This window comes from Trachurus trachurus, assembly GCF_905171665.1.
Source record: "Trachurus trachurus genome assembly, chromosome: 2".
Classification (NCBI taxonomy): domain Eukaryota; kingdom Metazoa; phylum Chordata; class Actinopteri; order Carangiformes; family Carangidae; genus Trachurus; species Trachurus trachurus.
The window spans coordinates 12,976,871-12,990,202 of NC_139914.1; the positions used below are offsets into that span (position 1 = coordinate 12,976,871).

At 41.0% G+C, this 13,332-nt stretch overlaps 1 protein-coding gene across 1 annotated transcript; it reads right to left on the reverse strand.

The window, feature by feature from the left end:
• Positions 1-1,615: 1,615 nt before the first annotated feature.
• Positions 1,616-8,695, reverse strand: LOC310998244 (fibronectin type III domain-containing protein 4-like; the record flags this gene model as incomplete). The annotated part of the gene is made up of 6 exons (XM_083988199.1): positions 1,616-1,752; positions 3,445-3,611; positions 4,556-4,645; positions 5,485-5,587; positions 8,235-8,336; positions 8,645-8,695. The coding sequence occupies 6 exons, from the start codon at positions 8,693-8,695 to the stop codon at positions 1,711-1,713; spliced, it is 555 nt and encodes a 184-aa protein (XP_083844325.1). The 3' UTR covers positions 1,616-1,710.
• Positions 8,696-13,332: the final 4,637 nt, after the last annotated feature.

A 13,332-nucleotide genomic window follows, 5' to 3' on the forward strand; every position in this document is an offset into this window, starting at 1 on the left:
GCTCATTTTCAGCTAGAAACAGATGCTGCTGATCTATGCTGTGTGGCTCTATAGCTAGTTTGGTTAATTTTCGGCTAGAAACAGATGCTGATCTATGCTGTTTGGCTCTATAGCTAGTTTGGCTCATTTTCGGCTAGAAACAGATGCTGATCTATGCTGTTTGGCTCTATAGCTAGTTTGGCTCATTTTCAGCTAGAAACAGACACATAGATCAGCACCATGCAGATCTAGGCGTCTATTTCTAGCATAGACTCATACAGCATAGATCAGGTGCTGTTTGACGGTGCTGATCAGTGCTGATCTAGGCAAGTGTTTCTAGCTGAACACACACAAGGGTAGTTTGTTTTTCATTGATGTGTAGCCATGCGTGTGTGTGTATAGAAGATCTTCACCATCTCTTCTGGTCATAATTTCTAGACTTTTTTAGATCAGTGTCTAATGAGAAATGATTGATTTGATTAAAAACATGTTGAAATGTCCTCAGAATGAACCAGACACTGTGTAGTCTGTCATTTAACTTCATGTATGGAAACAAAACACAGGTCATATGTTTGATACATGTGTGATGATATTATGAAGCCTGAGTCGTGTTTATCCTAAGAGACACACAACTGACAAAAGACAAGTGTAAAGTTTCCAGAGGTTTATTTGACATAAATGTAAATGTGAGTGTGAGAATTAGAATAAGAAAGTGTTTGTCAACTTTATTCTGTCATTTAAAACTAACCTGGTGTAATTCTATGCTTTGACCAGCAGATGGCGCCAAACCAACTCCTAGTGCAGAGTGATTGTTATATGTTGTGCATGTGTGTGTTTGTTACTGAGACACCACAAACACCACAACTGCATTTCATGTTTATTGAAACTGAAACTGAAGAATACAGAGATCAATAAATCAAAAGCAGATACACAGTGAAAGACTGAAACAGGAACATGTCACCCAGTGTGTAAAAAATAAATGAATAAAACTAGATTAAAAAAAATGTGTCGTACGTGTAAGTGTTCATTCCAGTTTGCAGGTTTCTCAGACTTTCCCAAAGAAAGAAATTGAGTTTTTCGGCATGAAAATGACGATTAAATGTCCATATTCTACACTTTCTGTAATTAGATAATTAGTTAACGAGTTAATGATGAAACATAATTTGCTGATGAAAGTTAACAGTTTGAGCTCTGCATGTTTTCAGCCTCCGACATCACCACCAAATACATTCAAATAGTTATTTATATATTAAATTTAAATCACTTTGACCTTCAATTTACCTGCCTTCAATCTATTTACATAATCTAATTACATATATTACATTTGCTCTGGTGTTAGTAATTACTGATTATGAATTAAAAAATGTACAAATGATATATTCATAGTAGTAAAATAATGCGCACATGGGCCTGAACGCACACAGAGATGTGTTGATGTGTTGGACGTGCTGGCAAATATTCACATTTGGAGAAACGATTTTTACACAACAGGAAATGAGTTGAAATTCATGTGTGACGATGCCACAAGAGGCCGGTGATCTGCCTTCATCTTCCATGATGTGTGTTTTCTTCCACTAGAGAGCAGCAGTGGCCCGTGTCGTCGCAGCGTGACTTCCTTTAGTTTCATTTGAATGTGACAACCCAGTCTCTCACCCAGCAGGTCCATCATCACCATAATCCCACTTTAGAGAGCGCAGTGAAGTCTCTAAAACCAGCGTCGGGTCCCCGCTCTCAGACTCTGATGATGCTGATGGAGGAGGAGGCTCTGTGGAGCTGTGGAGAAATCACACAAACACGTGAGTCAGAAACACAAAGAGACAGAGGGGCACATACATACATGAAGGTGAGTCATAAACCTCAGGACGGCAGCGGCTCACATGCACCAACACGTGCCTTAATGAACTCCATATATATATATAATGTCTGTCAAAGATGTATTAACCAATCAATAAGCTGCCATATATAACACTCATGTGCCTGTGTCAGCGCTGAGGCACAGACCTCAGGTCAGCTGCAGGTCTATAACACTTCACTGTGTTTGGGTTCGAGTCGAGTCGAGCGTTTTGGCTGAAATGTGAAGTGAATTGTGTTTTTAACATTGTGTTTTGTTGTTGCTTTCAACTTAACACCCACATCTGCCAACAGGTGCTTTTCAAATAAATTCCAACCTCTAAAACTGCACATTTTTTTCTAATTAAAGGGACATTGTGTAACTTCTCCTGCTATCTATTCATGAAAATCGATAATTTGGTTAAAAAGTCTGTTTTTCATTAAAGGGATAGTAGCATTTTTTTTTTAAAGTGGGGTTGTATGATCTCCAAATAGCCCCTAAGTACTTTAATTGCAGTAGAAGACTCTCTGCACTCCTCCCGTTAGCAACGCCAGCCCATAATAGCCCTGCCCAGGGATTTACAACATACAGTGTTGTGAATGGACCCAAAGGAACGGCCTATTTTCGCGGCCTAAAAGAGGTTTCACGTGAAAAAAATTGCAGTTTTTATTTGGACCTAACCATGAAAAGTTGCTGCATTCACCTGCAGTCGGGCAGACGGCCGTCGCTAACAAACCAGATGTCATTTTAGTCACAGAAGTAAACAATACGACATCGCAATGACAACATATTGTCACGTGTATTGTTTTGCCTCGTGCAGCGGCTATTTTTCATGCTGCATTCACCTGGAATTGGACGTCTGCCGTCTGCCCAATTTCAGGTGAATGCAGCACCATCATTTTCTGGTTGTTTTGTGCCTTTTTTGGTTGTTTTGTGTCTAATTATGGTTGTTTAGTGTCTTATTCTGGTTGTTTTTTGGTTGTTTTGTGTCTTATTCTGGTTATTTTCTGCCGTCTGCCCAATTTCAGGTGAATGCAGCATGAAAAATACGATTGAGTTGCTTGCGATATACAACCGCAACGCTAGATGGGAGGAATTCCTACACAATGTACCTTTAACACACTCAAAAGTGAGATATTCTGACAAACTCGACTCTAAACTCTGGTAAAAACTAAAGAATCAGTGTTTCTATCTGTGTAAAGCTGAGCTCTAAAGCAGAAGGAAGCTGTCAACAGTGTAAACACGGGCGCAACTTTCCTCCTGTTTCTTAACAGAATCATCCGTGAGTCATCTAAAGAGAGGAGAGCGATCGCTGTGCCGCACCGCTCATCTTTCCATCACTTCCTCCACCTCATCATCAGGCTGCTCGCTCTCACTGAGCTGCACCGCAACACACACACAAAAAAAAAAGCAGTGAGCTCTCTCTGTGTTTGCCTGGTTATTTTATATTTAGCCATGATGGCAGCAGCTCTATCTGGTTGCTAGGAGATCTCTGATGCGACTACAAAGGCCCTTCAGAGGAAACAAAACATTCCTGGCAGCCAAGAGTGATGGTGCATTACATGGAGCTGTGAGCTACGGAGAAGAGAAGTTTTTCTAAATGAAGCTCGGCGGTCGGAGGAGAAATGAGTCACCCTGCTGCTGCGGACGGCCCCGTTGTGGTAGATGGGCGAGCTGCCGGCCGAAGCGTTGTAGTAGGAGGACGTGGCGCGGACCAGAGGCCTCTTGCCTTTCTCCTTGGTGCTGTTGGAGTCGTTGTCTTTGATGATGTCGTACTGTCGGCAGAACAGGGCGATGACGGCTGCAGAGGAGCGCAGAGGGAGAGAGAGAGAGAGTCAAACACAGGAGGAGAGCGTCTGCATCCGCATGTGGATGTTAATACAGTACGCCCACACGCGCTGCGCTAGCTAACAGGCCTGGGCCCAGAGACACAAATGCAAACAAAGAGATACAAAGAAACACAAAACTATCTCAAAGAAAGACAAACCAACCAGGAAAAGACACAAAACAACCAAAAAAAGGCACATAAAAAACAAAAAATGACACAAAACAACCAGAATAAGCCACAAAACCCCCAGAAAGACACTAAACAACCAGAATAAGACGCAAAACAACCAAAAAAAGGCACAAAACAACCAGAAAATGACACAAAATAACCAGAATAAGACACAAAACAACCAAAAAACAACAAAAACAACCAGAATAAGACACAAACCCCCAGAAAATGACACAAAACAACCAGAAAATGACATATAACAACCAAAAAAGGCACAAAACAACCAGAAAATGACACAAAATAACCAGAATAAGACACAAAACAACCAAAAAACAACCAGAATAAGACACAAACCCCCAGAAAATGACACAAAACAACCAGAAAATGACACAAAACAACCAGAATAAGACACAAAACCCTCAGAAAATGACACAAAACAACCAAAAAGGGCACGAGACCCCCAGATAATGACACAAAAAACAAAATAAGACACAAAAAAAACCCAGAAAAAGACACAAAACAATCAGAAAGACACACAACCAGAGCACAAATGTGTCTCTCTGTGTCTCTGCTCCTTGTGTAGGAAGGATGGCTTTTTTTTCTCTTTTCTTTTTTTACATCTGCAATCCTACAGACTTCTCATACACTCTTATCTACACACTGTGGAGCAGACACATCCGCACAACCACCCACCCACACACACACACACACACACCCACCCACACACAGACACACACATCCAGGCTGACCTGCCCACAGCAGCAGCACGGTGGTGATGATGAGCAGCTCTCCTGTCTGCAGGTGTGGAGTCATCCCCAGACCTTCCATCGCCGGTTCATCTGAGGTCAGAGGAGGAGTCAGACCATCAAACACTGAGACAATAAAACCTGACAACTACTGTAGGGATGTCACGATTACTTGTTTTCACAATTAATCGCGGTATTAATTAATCTTAAAGATTCTTAAATACCATCACTTTCCCAAAAAAAGATTATTTTGTTAACACAGAGGCAGATGTGCACAAAAGTTAAGGTAAATGTAAGAAATACCGAACAATTTACCTAACGTAACATGGTGGAAATTTAAATGTTAGCGTCTCATTTGTGATAAAAAACAAACAATTAAAATAAACTTAAACATTTGGTATAGATGACAATTAATGATTTGAATATTTAAAACACTTCCCCTGGAGGATTAATAACTGGTTACATATGAATAGTAGATACTTAAAATATTTAGTGTAAATTTGTAATGTAATTATATTGTGACTGTGTTTGATTTTACACATTCATATGTTGTGAAATTATTTAACGCGTAATAATCGTGATAATCGTAATACCGTGATTATTTCGTACAAAGAATTCCTAACCAGAATAAGACACAAAACAACCAAAAAACAACAAAAAACAACCAGAATAAGACACAAACCCCCAGAAAATGACACAAAACAACTAAATAAGGCACAAAACAACCAGAAAAGGCACAAAACAACCAGAAAATGACACAAAACAACCAGAATAAGACACGAAATAAGCAAAAAAAAAGGCACAAAACAACCAGAAAATGACACATAAGAACACATAAGTACAAAGAAAATCTATAATTGTGACATCCCTACTGACAACACCTTCACAACTTGTTCTCTTGTGTGTGTCTGTGTGTGTGTGTGTTTCTTTACGGTGGTCCAGGACTCCAGCTGGGTAATGGTCGCTTCTCTCCAGAGTCCTGAAGTGGACGGCTCTGCTGGGCTGGCTGTCACCGTGGGGACCGACGGACTGCACCTAAACACACCACAACACAACAATAAAAAGAAGAAAAGCATCCATCCCATCATCAGAGCAGAGGGAACGATCCCAGCCCGTCATTAACACAGGATGACATTATATAACCGGCTGGCGAGGGCGTATTTAGCGCCGAGCAAATGGTGCTTTGGCGCTTGGCCGTGATCCCAAAACCATCACTGGAGGACGAGTGGAACTACACTGCAAAAACTCTACATCTTTCCAAGAATATTTGTCTTATTTCTTGTCAAAATGTCTCATTTCTAGTCAAAACTAATCTCTTTCCACTTAAAATAAGACTCATCACCTAAAAATTACCTTGTTTTTAGATCATTTTCACTTGTTTCAAACTCATTTTCACTTGAAATAAGTAGAAAAATCTGCCAGTAAAAGGAAGTTTTTTGTGCTTTTAATAAGGAAGAAAAACTTGCTCCACTATCAGATTTTTCTACTTATTTCAAGTGAAAATTAGTTTGAAACAAGTGAAAATGATCTAAAAACAAGTTAATTTTTAGGTGATGAGTCTTATTTTAAGTAGAATGAGATTTATTTTGACTAGAAAAGACATTTTCACTAGAAATAAGACAAATATTCTTGGTAAGATATTTGAGTTTTTGCAGTGTAGCTCTGCATCATTTCATTTTCTCATTTATCTCTGATTGTACATTTTCAAGCTTCTCATTCAGGGTCATTTCTGGAAGCTGCAGTGGTGGTAGAGAGAAAAGCTCCACAGACAGACAGAGATTCAGCGCCGAGGAAGCACAATTACATCCACCCACACACACAGATAGACACACACACACACACACACTCGACCTGAGGGGCTGCAGCAGCTTTTGTGTGGAGGCAGTCGCAAGGGAGAATAACTAATAATAATACAACAGTTAATAACATTGTTTCAGTCAGACAGAATATTTTTTTTTATTGAGCACAAACATTTTGCATAACTGAAGCAGAGCGTCGTTCCCTGATCAATGATCTGCTGGATAGACAGTATAGACAGGGGCGTTTCTAGACAATCTGGAAAATGTTGAACTACCCCTTTAAAAGAAGAGATGATTTTATATAAAATCTATATTATTCTATTCTATAATATTCTATAAACAAATGAAACAAAGTTTGGATTCAACAGAAGAACACAGAAGTCTCCCACTTCTGACACTGGTGCAACCAAGTTGTTGAGATGGTTACAGAAGCAGAAACTTTTGTAGAACAACTCTTAAAGTTTCTTAAAGTTATTGAATTACATGAAATAAACCAAAATGAGCGAGTGACATTTGAGAGACATTTGCGGTAAAAAAAAAAAGAAAAGAAAAAAAGATGTCACTGCAGCTGTGGTCTTGGTCTTAAGAAAAAACCAACTGAGACCGAGACAAGGCTGAGGAAAAAGTAAAAATCTGGACTGAATCTCCAAGGCACTTTCTCTTCTACAGTTAAAGCCTTTATTTCTATGGATTGGTCATGTTTAACCTTAAAAACTCCTACACGTGTGGCGTACAAGCCTTCGTCAGGGAGTTTTAGAGAGCCTTGGAGATTCTTTTCCACTAAAATACACGTGTTGGACGCCAGCCCCTTTGACAAACACACCGGTAGGTTGTCGTTGCAGTGTCAGATGGGGTTTCAACTTGTCTCATTGATATGGTAGGGCCCTTTAATCACTAGCCAGCAACAAGACAGGTAGGGATACAGAACGAGAGCTACAGGTGGGCGCTGGTAGGGGGTTTAAACATCCATCCCATCCTAATCAGATGAGTTGTCTGTCTGAACTACACTGCAAAAACTCTAAATCTTTCCAAGAATATTTGTCTTATTTCTTGTCAAAATGGCTCATTTCTAGTCAAAACTAACCTCTTTCCACTTCAAATAAGACTCATCACCTAAAAATTAACTTGTTTTTAGATCATTTTCACTTGTTTCAAACTCATCTTCACTTGAAATAAATAGAAAAATCTGCCAGTAAAGGGAAGTTTTTTGTGCTCGTAATAAGGAAGAAAAACTTGCTCCACTATCAGATTTTTCTACTTATTTCAAGTGAAAATTTGTTTGAAACAAGTGAAAATGATCTAAAAACAAGTTAATTTTTAGGTGATGAGTCTTATTTCAAGTATAATGAGATTTGTTTTGACTAGAAATGACATTTTCACTAGAAATAAGACAAATATTCTTGGTAAGATATTTGAGTTTTTGCAGTGTAGCTCTGCATCATTTCATTTTCTCATTGAGTTTATCTCTGATTGTACATTTTCAAGTTCGATCCCGACTCCCCTCTGTCCTCCCGTCCACAGATAATGTCAATGGTCAACCCCCAGCCCCCTCGGTGCTGGCCAGTGTCCAGCGCTTTGTTCAATGACACCTCTTTGGGGCATCTGCTTGCTGACGAGCTTATTTAACCGAGTCCTCCAAGTGAAGGACGATCTGTGTCGCTCTATTAAAGCCATAATGGATTATAAAGTTTAATAGAGTCATGATAATGGAGTCACATTAAACACTCCTACTTCAATGAGAGGCCGTAGATTGTGGCCGAAGACGACGTGCCATAAAGAGAAGAGTGTGTTAATGACACACTGAGAGGGAAAGAGGAAAAGTTCATTCCTGAAATGCAATTTATCATCAGCCAAGTTCCTGCAGAAACCTGTGTGTGTCTCACCTGGACGCTGTAGTGTGTGTCCTCGTCCAGGTCCCACAGCACGCACCAGCGGCTGGACGTGTTGACCTCGCGGATGGAGCGCTGCATCAGGCCGTCCTGCCTCTGGAGAGCAACACACACGGGTGCAGAAGATGCATGAGTTACCAGCAGCACGCAAAGCAACAAACACACACGCGATTGTGCAAACTCATGCATGCAGGAGTAGGTCAATGACAGGAGGTAAATGCAAAGTGACGACTGACTGAGGGTCAAATCCAGGTCTGTATAAGAAAACCTCTCCTTTAAATCGGAAAAATAAAATCATTAGTCGCATCATTTCATTATTTCAATACAAATGTTACAAATGCAAATAGAGTCGCTGCTCTGCTCTATGCAGCTTCAGCTCATAGAAATTCAACTCCAACACTCACTGTCCCACTGCAGGAAATGAGGTCTGCAGGCAAGGTAACACCAGAGATCATCGTTGGGAGGGGACAGAGAGAGTGTCATATGCAGATGCAGATCCCATCATGCATCAGTGCAAAGAGCTGCTTTTAAAGGAGACATATCATGCCCCTTTTCCACAAATTTAAATAGTTTCCATGTGTCTTAAAGCTGCAGTGTGTAACTTATTTGTCTTTTTATTAGCAAAAATCAAATATGTCTTTCATAAATACGTATTTCACTGAAGGTGAATCACAGCTGCATACAAAGTAAAGCTTTCTGGTTCCTTAGAATGAGTTGTTACAAGTCGTTACAAATACATAAGGGGGGGCTTGTTTATCCTGTTACATGCAGCTGTTGTCTGTCTGATGTCTGCCCGATTTCACGTGAATGCAACATCAAGAATACGTTCAGATATGCAACCGCACTGCTAGATGGGGGGAATTCCTACATATTATACCTTTAAAGATATGTGTGTGACATGCTTTGGTCCAAATCCCCCAAGGATCAAACATCACAGCTCTTTTCTGTTCAGAACGGCTGGTTTCAGTGCCTGTCCCTTTAAATGCGAATGAACGACTGCTTGGCCCCGCCCCTTCTACCGGTCCCAGGTAGGGTTATGCAAATTCACTGGAAGACATCTGAGGGAACAGCTCGTAAAACCACGTGGATTTCAACCTAGGGAGCCTGAACATTACAGATTTATTTGTCAATTCTCACATTTTGGAGGCTGGAAGACAAGAAAACACCCAGATACATGTTAAAGAGCCTTCAAAAAGTGACATTTCTATAATATATCTCCTTTAATGCAGAATGAAAACATCTCCAGACCACTGGGTTTGATTTACCAATAAACACCTCAGAGAGTTTTCATACACTGAATTGTTTCTTCTTCTGTTAAAGCTGCGTGGTGACAGCTCCATTAAGCTCCCCCCCCCCCACCCCCCCACTGGGTCAGAGTAAAGTTTAGTTTAGAGAGAGAGAGGAGAGTAAATGTGGCCATAAAGCACTAAAAGCCGAGGAGCAGTCGATAAAGAGGAGGCTGGCAGGACGCTCCAGGGCCTCCAGATGTCTGAATCAACCCCCCCCGGCGGGTAGCGTGGCTCAGGGGAGGCGGGGGGGGCTGGGGGGGGTTTACCGGGAACAATATGCACGGTGTTTCTCTGGATGGGGGTAAAAGGGTTGTTAATCAGCCGACGGTGATTCTGCAGGATTCTCGGGGTTTTGGAACAAAAACCAGACAAATCCATCAAACATTTAAACACACAGCACACACACTGCAAACTTCAATATACAGTAAGTCTTTGCTTCGTCATTTTATCATCAGTTTTTTGGTGGAGAAAACAGTGTTAAAGGGATAGTTCACCCAAAATTCACATTTTCAGAGTCCTCCGTTCCTTCTCTGAGTTACGGGGGGGTCAGCGTAGCAGTATTTCTCTAATGATTGAAATTTGAATTTTGGGTGAACTATCCCTTTAATTCATCAGCAGATAAAAATGAATGTTATACATTAATACATACAATACAATCAATGTATAAAATACATGTCATGTTGCTAATTCATCCCCCATTTTTCACAGTAAAAGTCTTCCTGTCCTTCCTGTGTTGGAACACTTTAATGTGAAATTTCGGTTCTTGTTCATTACAGGAAGTAATATAGTGAATTAGAATTTAAAAAAGGAGGATTCTGGGTAATGCAGTTCCTAATTCCACCTCTTCAAGCTTTATGTTTTATTGTTTTCCAAAGCCTTAATGTAGCATCCCCGGCTAAATGATGGTCGGACTCTCAAACTGATGGTTCACAATGGTTTATTCCTTGGACCGTATTCAATGTAAACACACCGTAAGAGCTATGAAAAGAAGAAAACAAAATACAGTTACCTTTACTCTTACTTGAAATTACCTTTAACTGCCTTTATCTTAAACAATTATGTAAGTTAAGTTAACTCTCTTTTTATCTAATAAACCTATTGTAGACTCACAGGTTTTACTCCATGAATTTAAATATATATTTTAACTGCTACGATTGATGTTACAGTCATGAGGGAAAATTCACATTTTAACTGAAAGACAACCTCACATAGAGTGCAATATAAAACAATATTTGCCATGAAATTAGCATTTTTAACCGTTCGTTTTTAACCCAATAAACAGTTTTTAACCTTAGCAGACCTTATATAAAACAGACAAAATACATCCTGTTGCATTAATAAAACAACCAACAAGTTAGCTTATAGCTTCATCTCACTTCAATACAGACCGACACGGCAGCTTCGCCGATGCTAATAGTAGCTACCGCTAACCACAATACACTTTATGCATGAAAATATCCACGGCAACCAAACTCGAGCCGGACATAAATATAGCATTAAATGGTAACAAAACAAACCTTGTGCCCCTTATTAGCCAGGTGCTAGGGCGTTTCATGTGGGTTAGACACACTTTGCTTGCTTTTAGCATTGAAGACATTCTTTTAGCCTTGCAGACATACTTTTCCTTCTGCCGGTAAACTCCGAAGCACCGGATGTGTACGAGGTCTCAGCGAGACGCTTTCAAAATAAAAGCACTGAATATCCGTCTGCTTAATGTATAAAAAATAAAAGCCTGGCTTTAAAGAATGTTACTAAGTAAACATAAAAACACATATTTAAAAATACTATGCTCATATTAAAGGTCATTTACACTCCCACCAAATCATTACTGGTTTTTCATCCCCTTATTAGATGTAAAGCATGAATGATTTCTAAACCATGTGACCTTTAACCTTTAGTGCTTGAGTCAAAAATGTCCATAAACTCTTCATACTGTAAAGGATAGGTTGTGGAGTGAAGGGGGTGATTAAACAGTCTCTAGGAGCAGGATCAGCTTCTGCACTGGACGTTCAACGATGGATGGCTTGCCAGAACGCTGTCCCTCCTTTCCCATCTTCTGATCTCCAACACGAATCTTCACTCTCCTCACTAGTCCATCTTTATCAGTCACTGTCTCTACAACTTTAGCCAATTTCCACTCGTTGCGAGGTTGATCTTCTGTCTTTTCCATCACAATGTCACCGACTTTGAGGTTTCTCCTTGGGGTATGCCAGCGTTGTCTGGTGGCGATGTTGTACACATACTCTCTTCTCCACCGGCCCCAGAACTGCTCTGCAAGGTACTGAACACGGCGCCACCTCTTACGAGCATACATATCCTCTCTGATGAATCTGCCAGGAGGTGGTAAGGCTGCAGTGGGTTTCATGGTGAGTAGGTGATTAGGCGTTAGCGGCTCTGGACTATCTGGATCATTTAAGTTGCCAACAGTGAGTGGACGACTGTTCACAATAGCTGCTGCCTCATAAAAGAATGTCCGTAGAGAGGCATCGTCCAGCCTGCCTGATGAGGGTGAAAGAGTTAAACGAAGAACATTCCTCACCGTTCGGATCTGTCTCTCCCATACGCCTCCAGCATGGCTTGCATGCGGAGCGTTCATGCTGAAGTCACACTGTTTCTCAGCCAAAAACGTAGTCAGACGATCAGCATCCAATTGCTTGAGAGCTTCATTCAGTTCATTTTTAGCTCCAACGAAGTTCGTTCCTTGGTCACATTTTATGTCACGTACTGCTCCTCTTATTGCAATGAAACAACGAAGTCCATTTATGAAGGCATCTGTCGACATGTCGTCTAACATTTCAATGTGGATAGCTCGACAGCAAAGGCAGGTGAAAAGCAGTCCGTATCTCTTTTGTACCTTGCGTCCTTGTTTGGTGAAAAACGGACCGAAACAGTCCATTCCACAATAGGTGAAAGGTGGTGATGGATCCACACGCTCAGACGGCAAATCTGCCATTCGCTGCTCCTCTGTGAATCTTCTGAGTTTTCGACATGTAACACATTGATGCAGATGCGTTGCCACAGCTCTGTTGATTCCTGGAATCCAGAATCCATTTGATCTGATCTCATTAATAGTCAAGCCTTTTCCTTGATGTTGGACTTTCTCGTGACAGTGAGCAATTATTGCCTTGGTGATGGGATGACTCTTTGGTATGATCACTGGATGCTTCAGTGAGGTAGGGAGTGATGCATTTTTCAGTCTTCCTCCCACCTTGAGGAGTCCATCCTGATCAAGAAAAGCATCCATCTGAAACAGTTTACTCTGAGAGGGAAGTTGAGTTACCTTACTGAGCAACTTTAACTCTTCTGGATATGCGTGTCTCTGTAAGTCTCTTATGATGATTTCATCCATAAACTTCACATAATGTTCTTTGTACTTGTCATCCTTCGCCAGCTTTCTTTTAAGGTGACTGAGCCGTACCATCGCCAGTTGTTTGTTGTCAGGGAGATAGGGTCTCTCTTTAAAGGGGAGTGGCATCTCGTAATGTCCATGAATGTTCCTCTTGATCCCTTCCTTTAACACATCCAGGAAGCGGATGTCATCCTGAGACACAGTCTTTCCGTCCTTATTGGCATCTTTAAAGTCAGACTCGAGAACCCTGAGTGCCTCAGCTGGGGTCACTGGAGGAAGCTCTCTGACTGAAACTCTGTGACACATGTTGGTGATGCTTGGTGAGTTGTGGTGAGGTGAACAGCCTACGATACTCCACCCCAAATCCGTCTGAACTGCATATGGTTCGCTATCTCCTCCAAGGATTACCTGCCGTGGTGCCAGTGCCCTTGAGCAATTGTAGCCGATCAGCAGA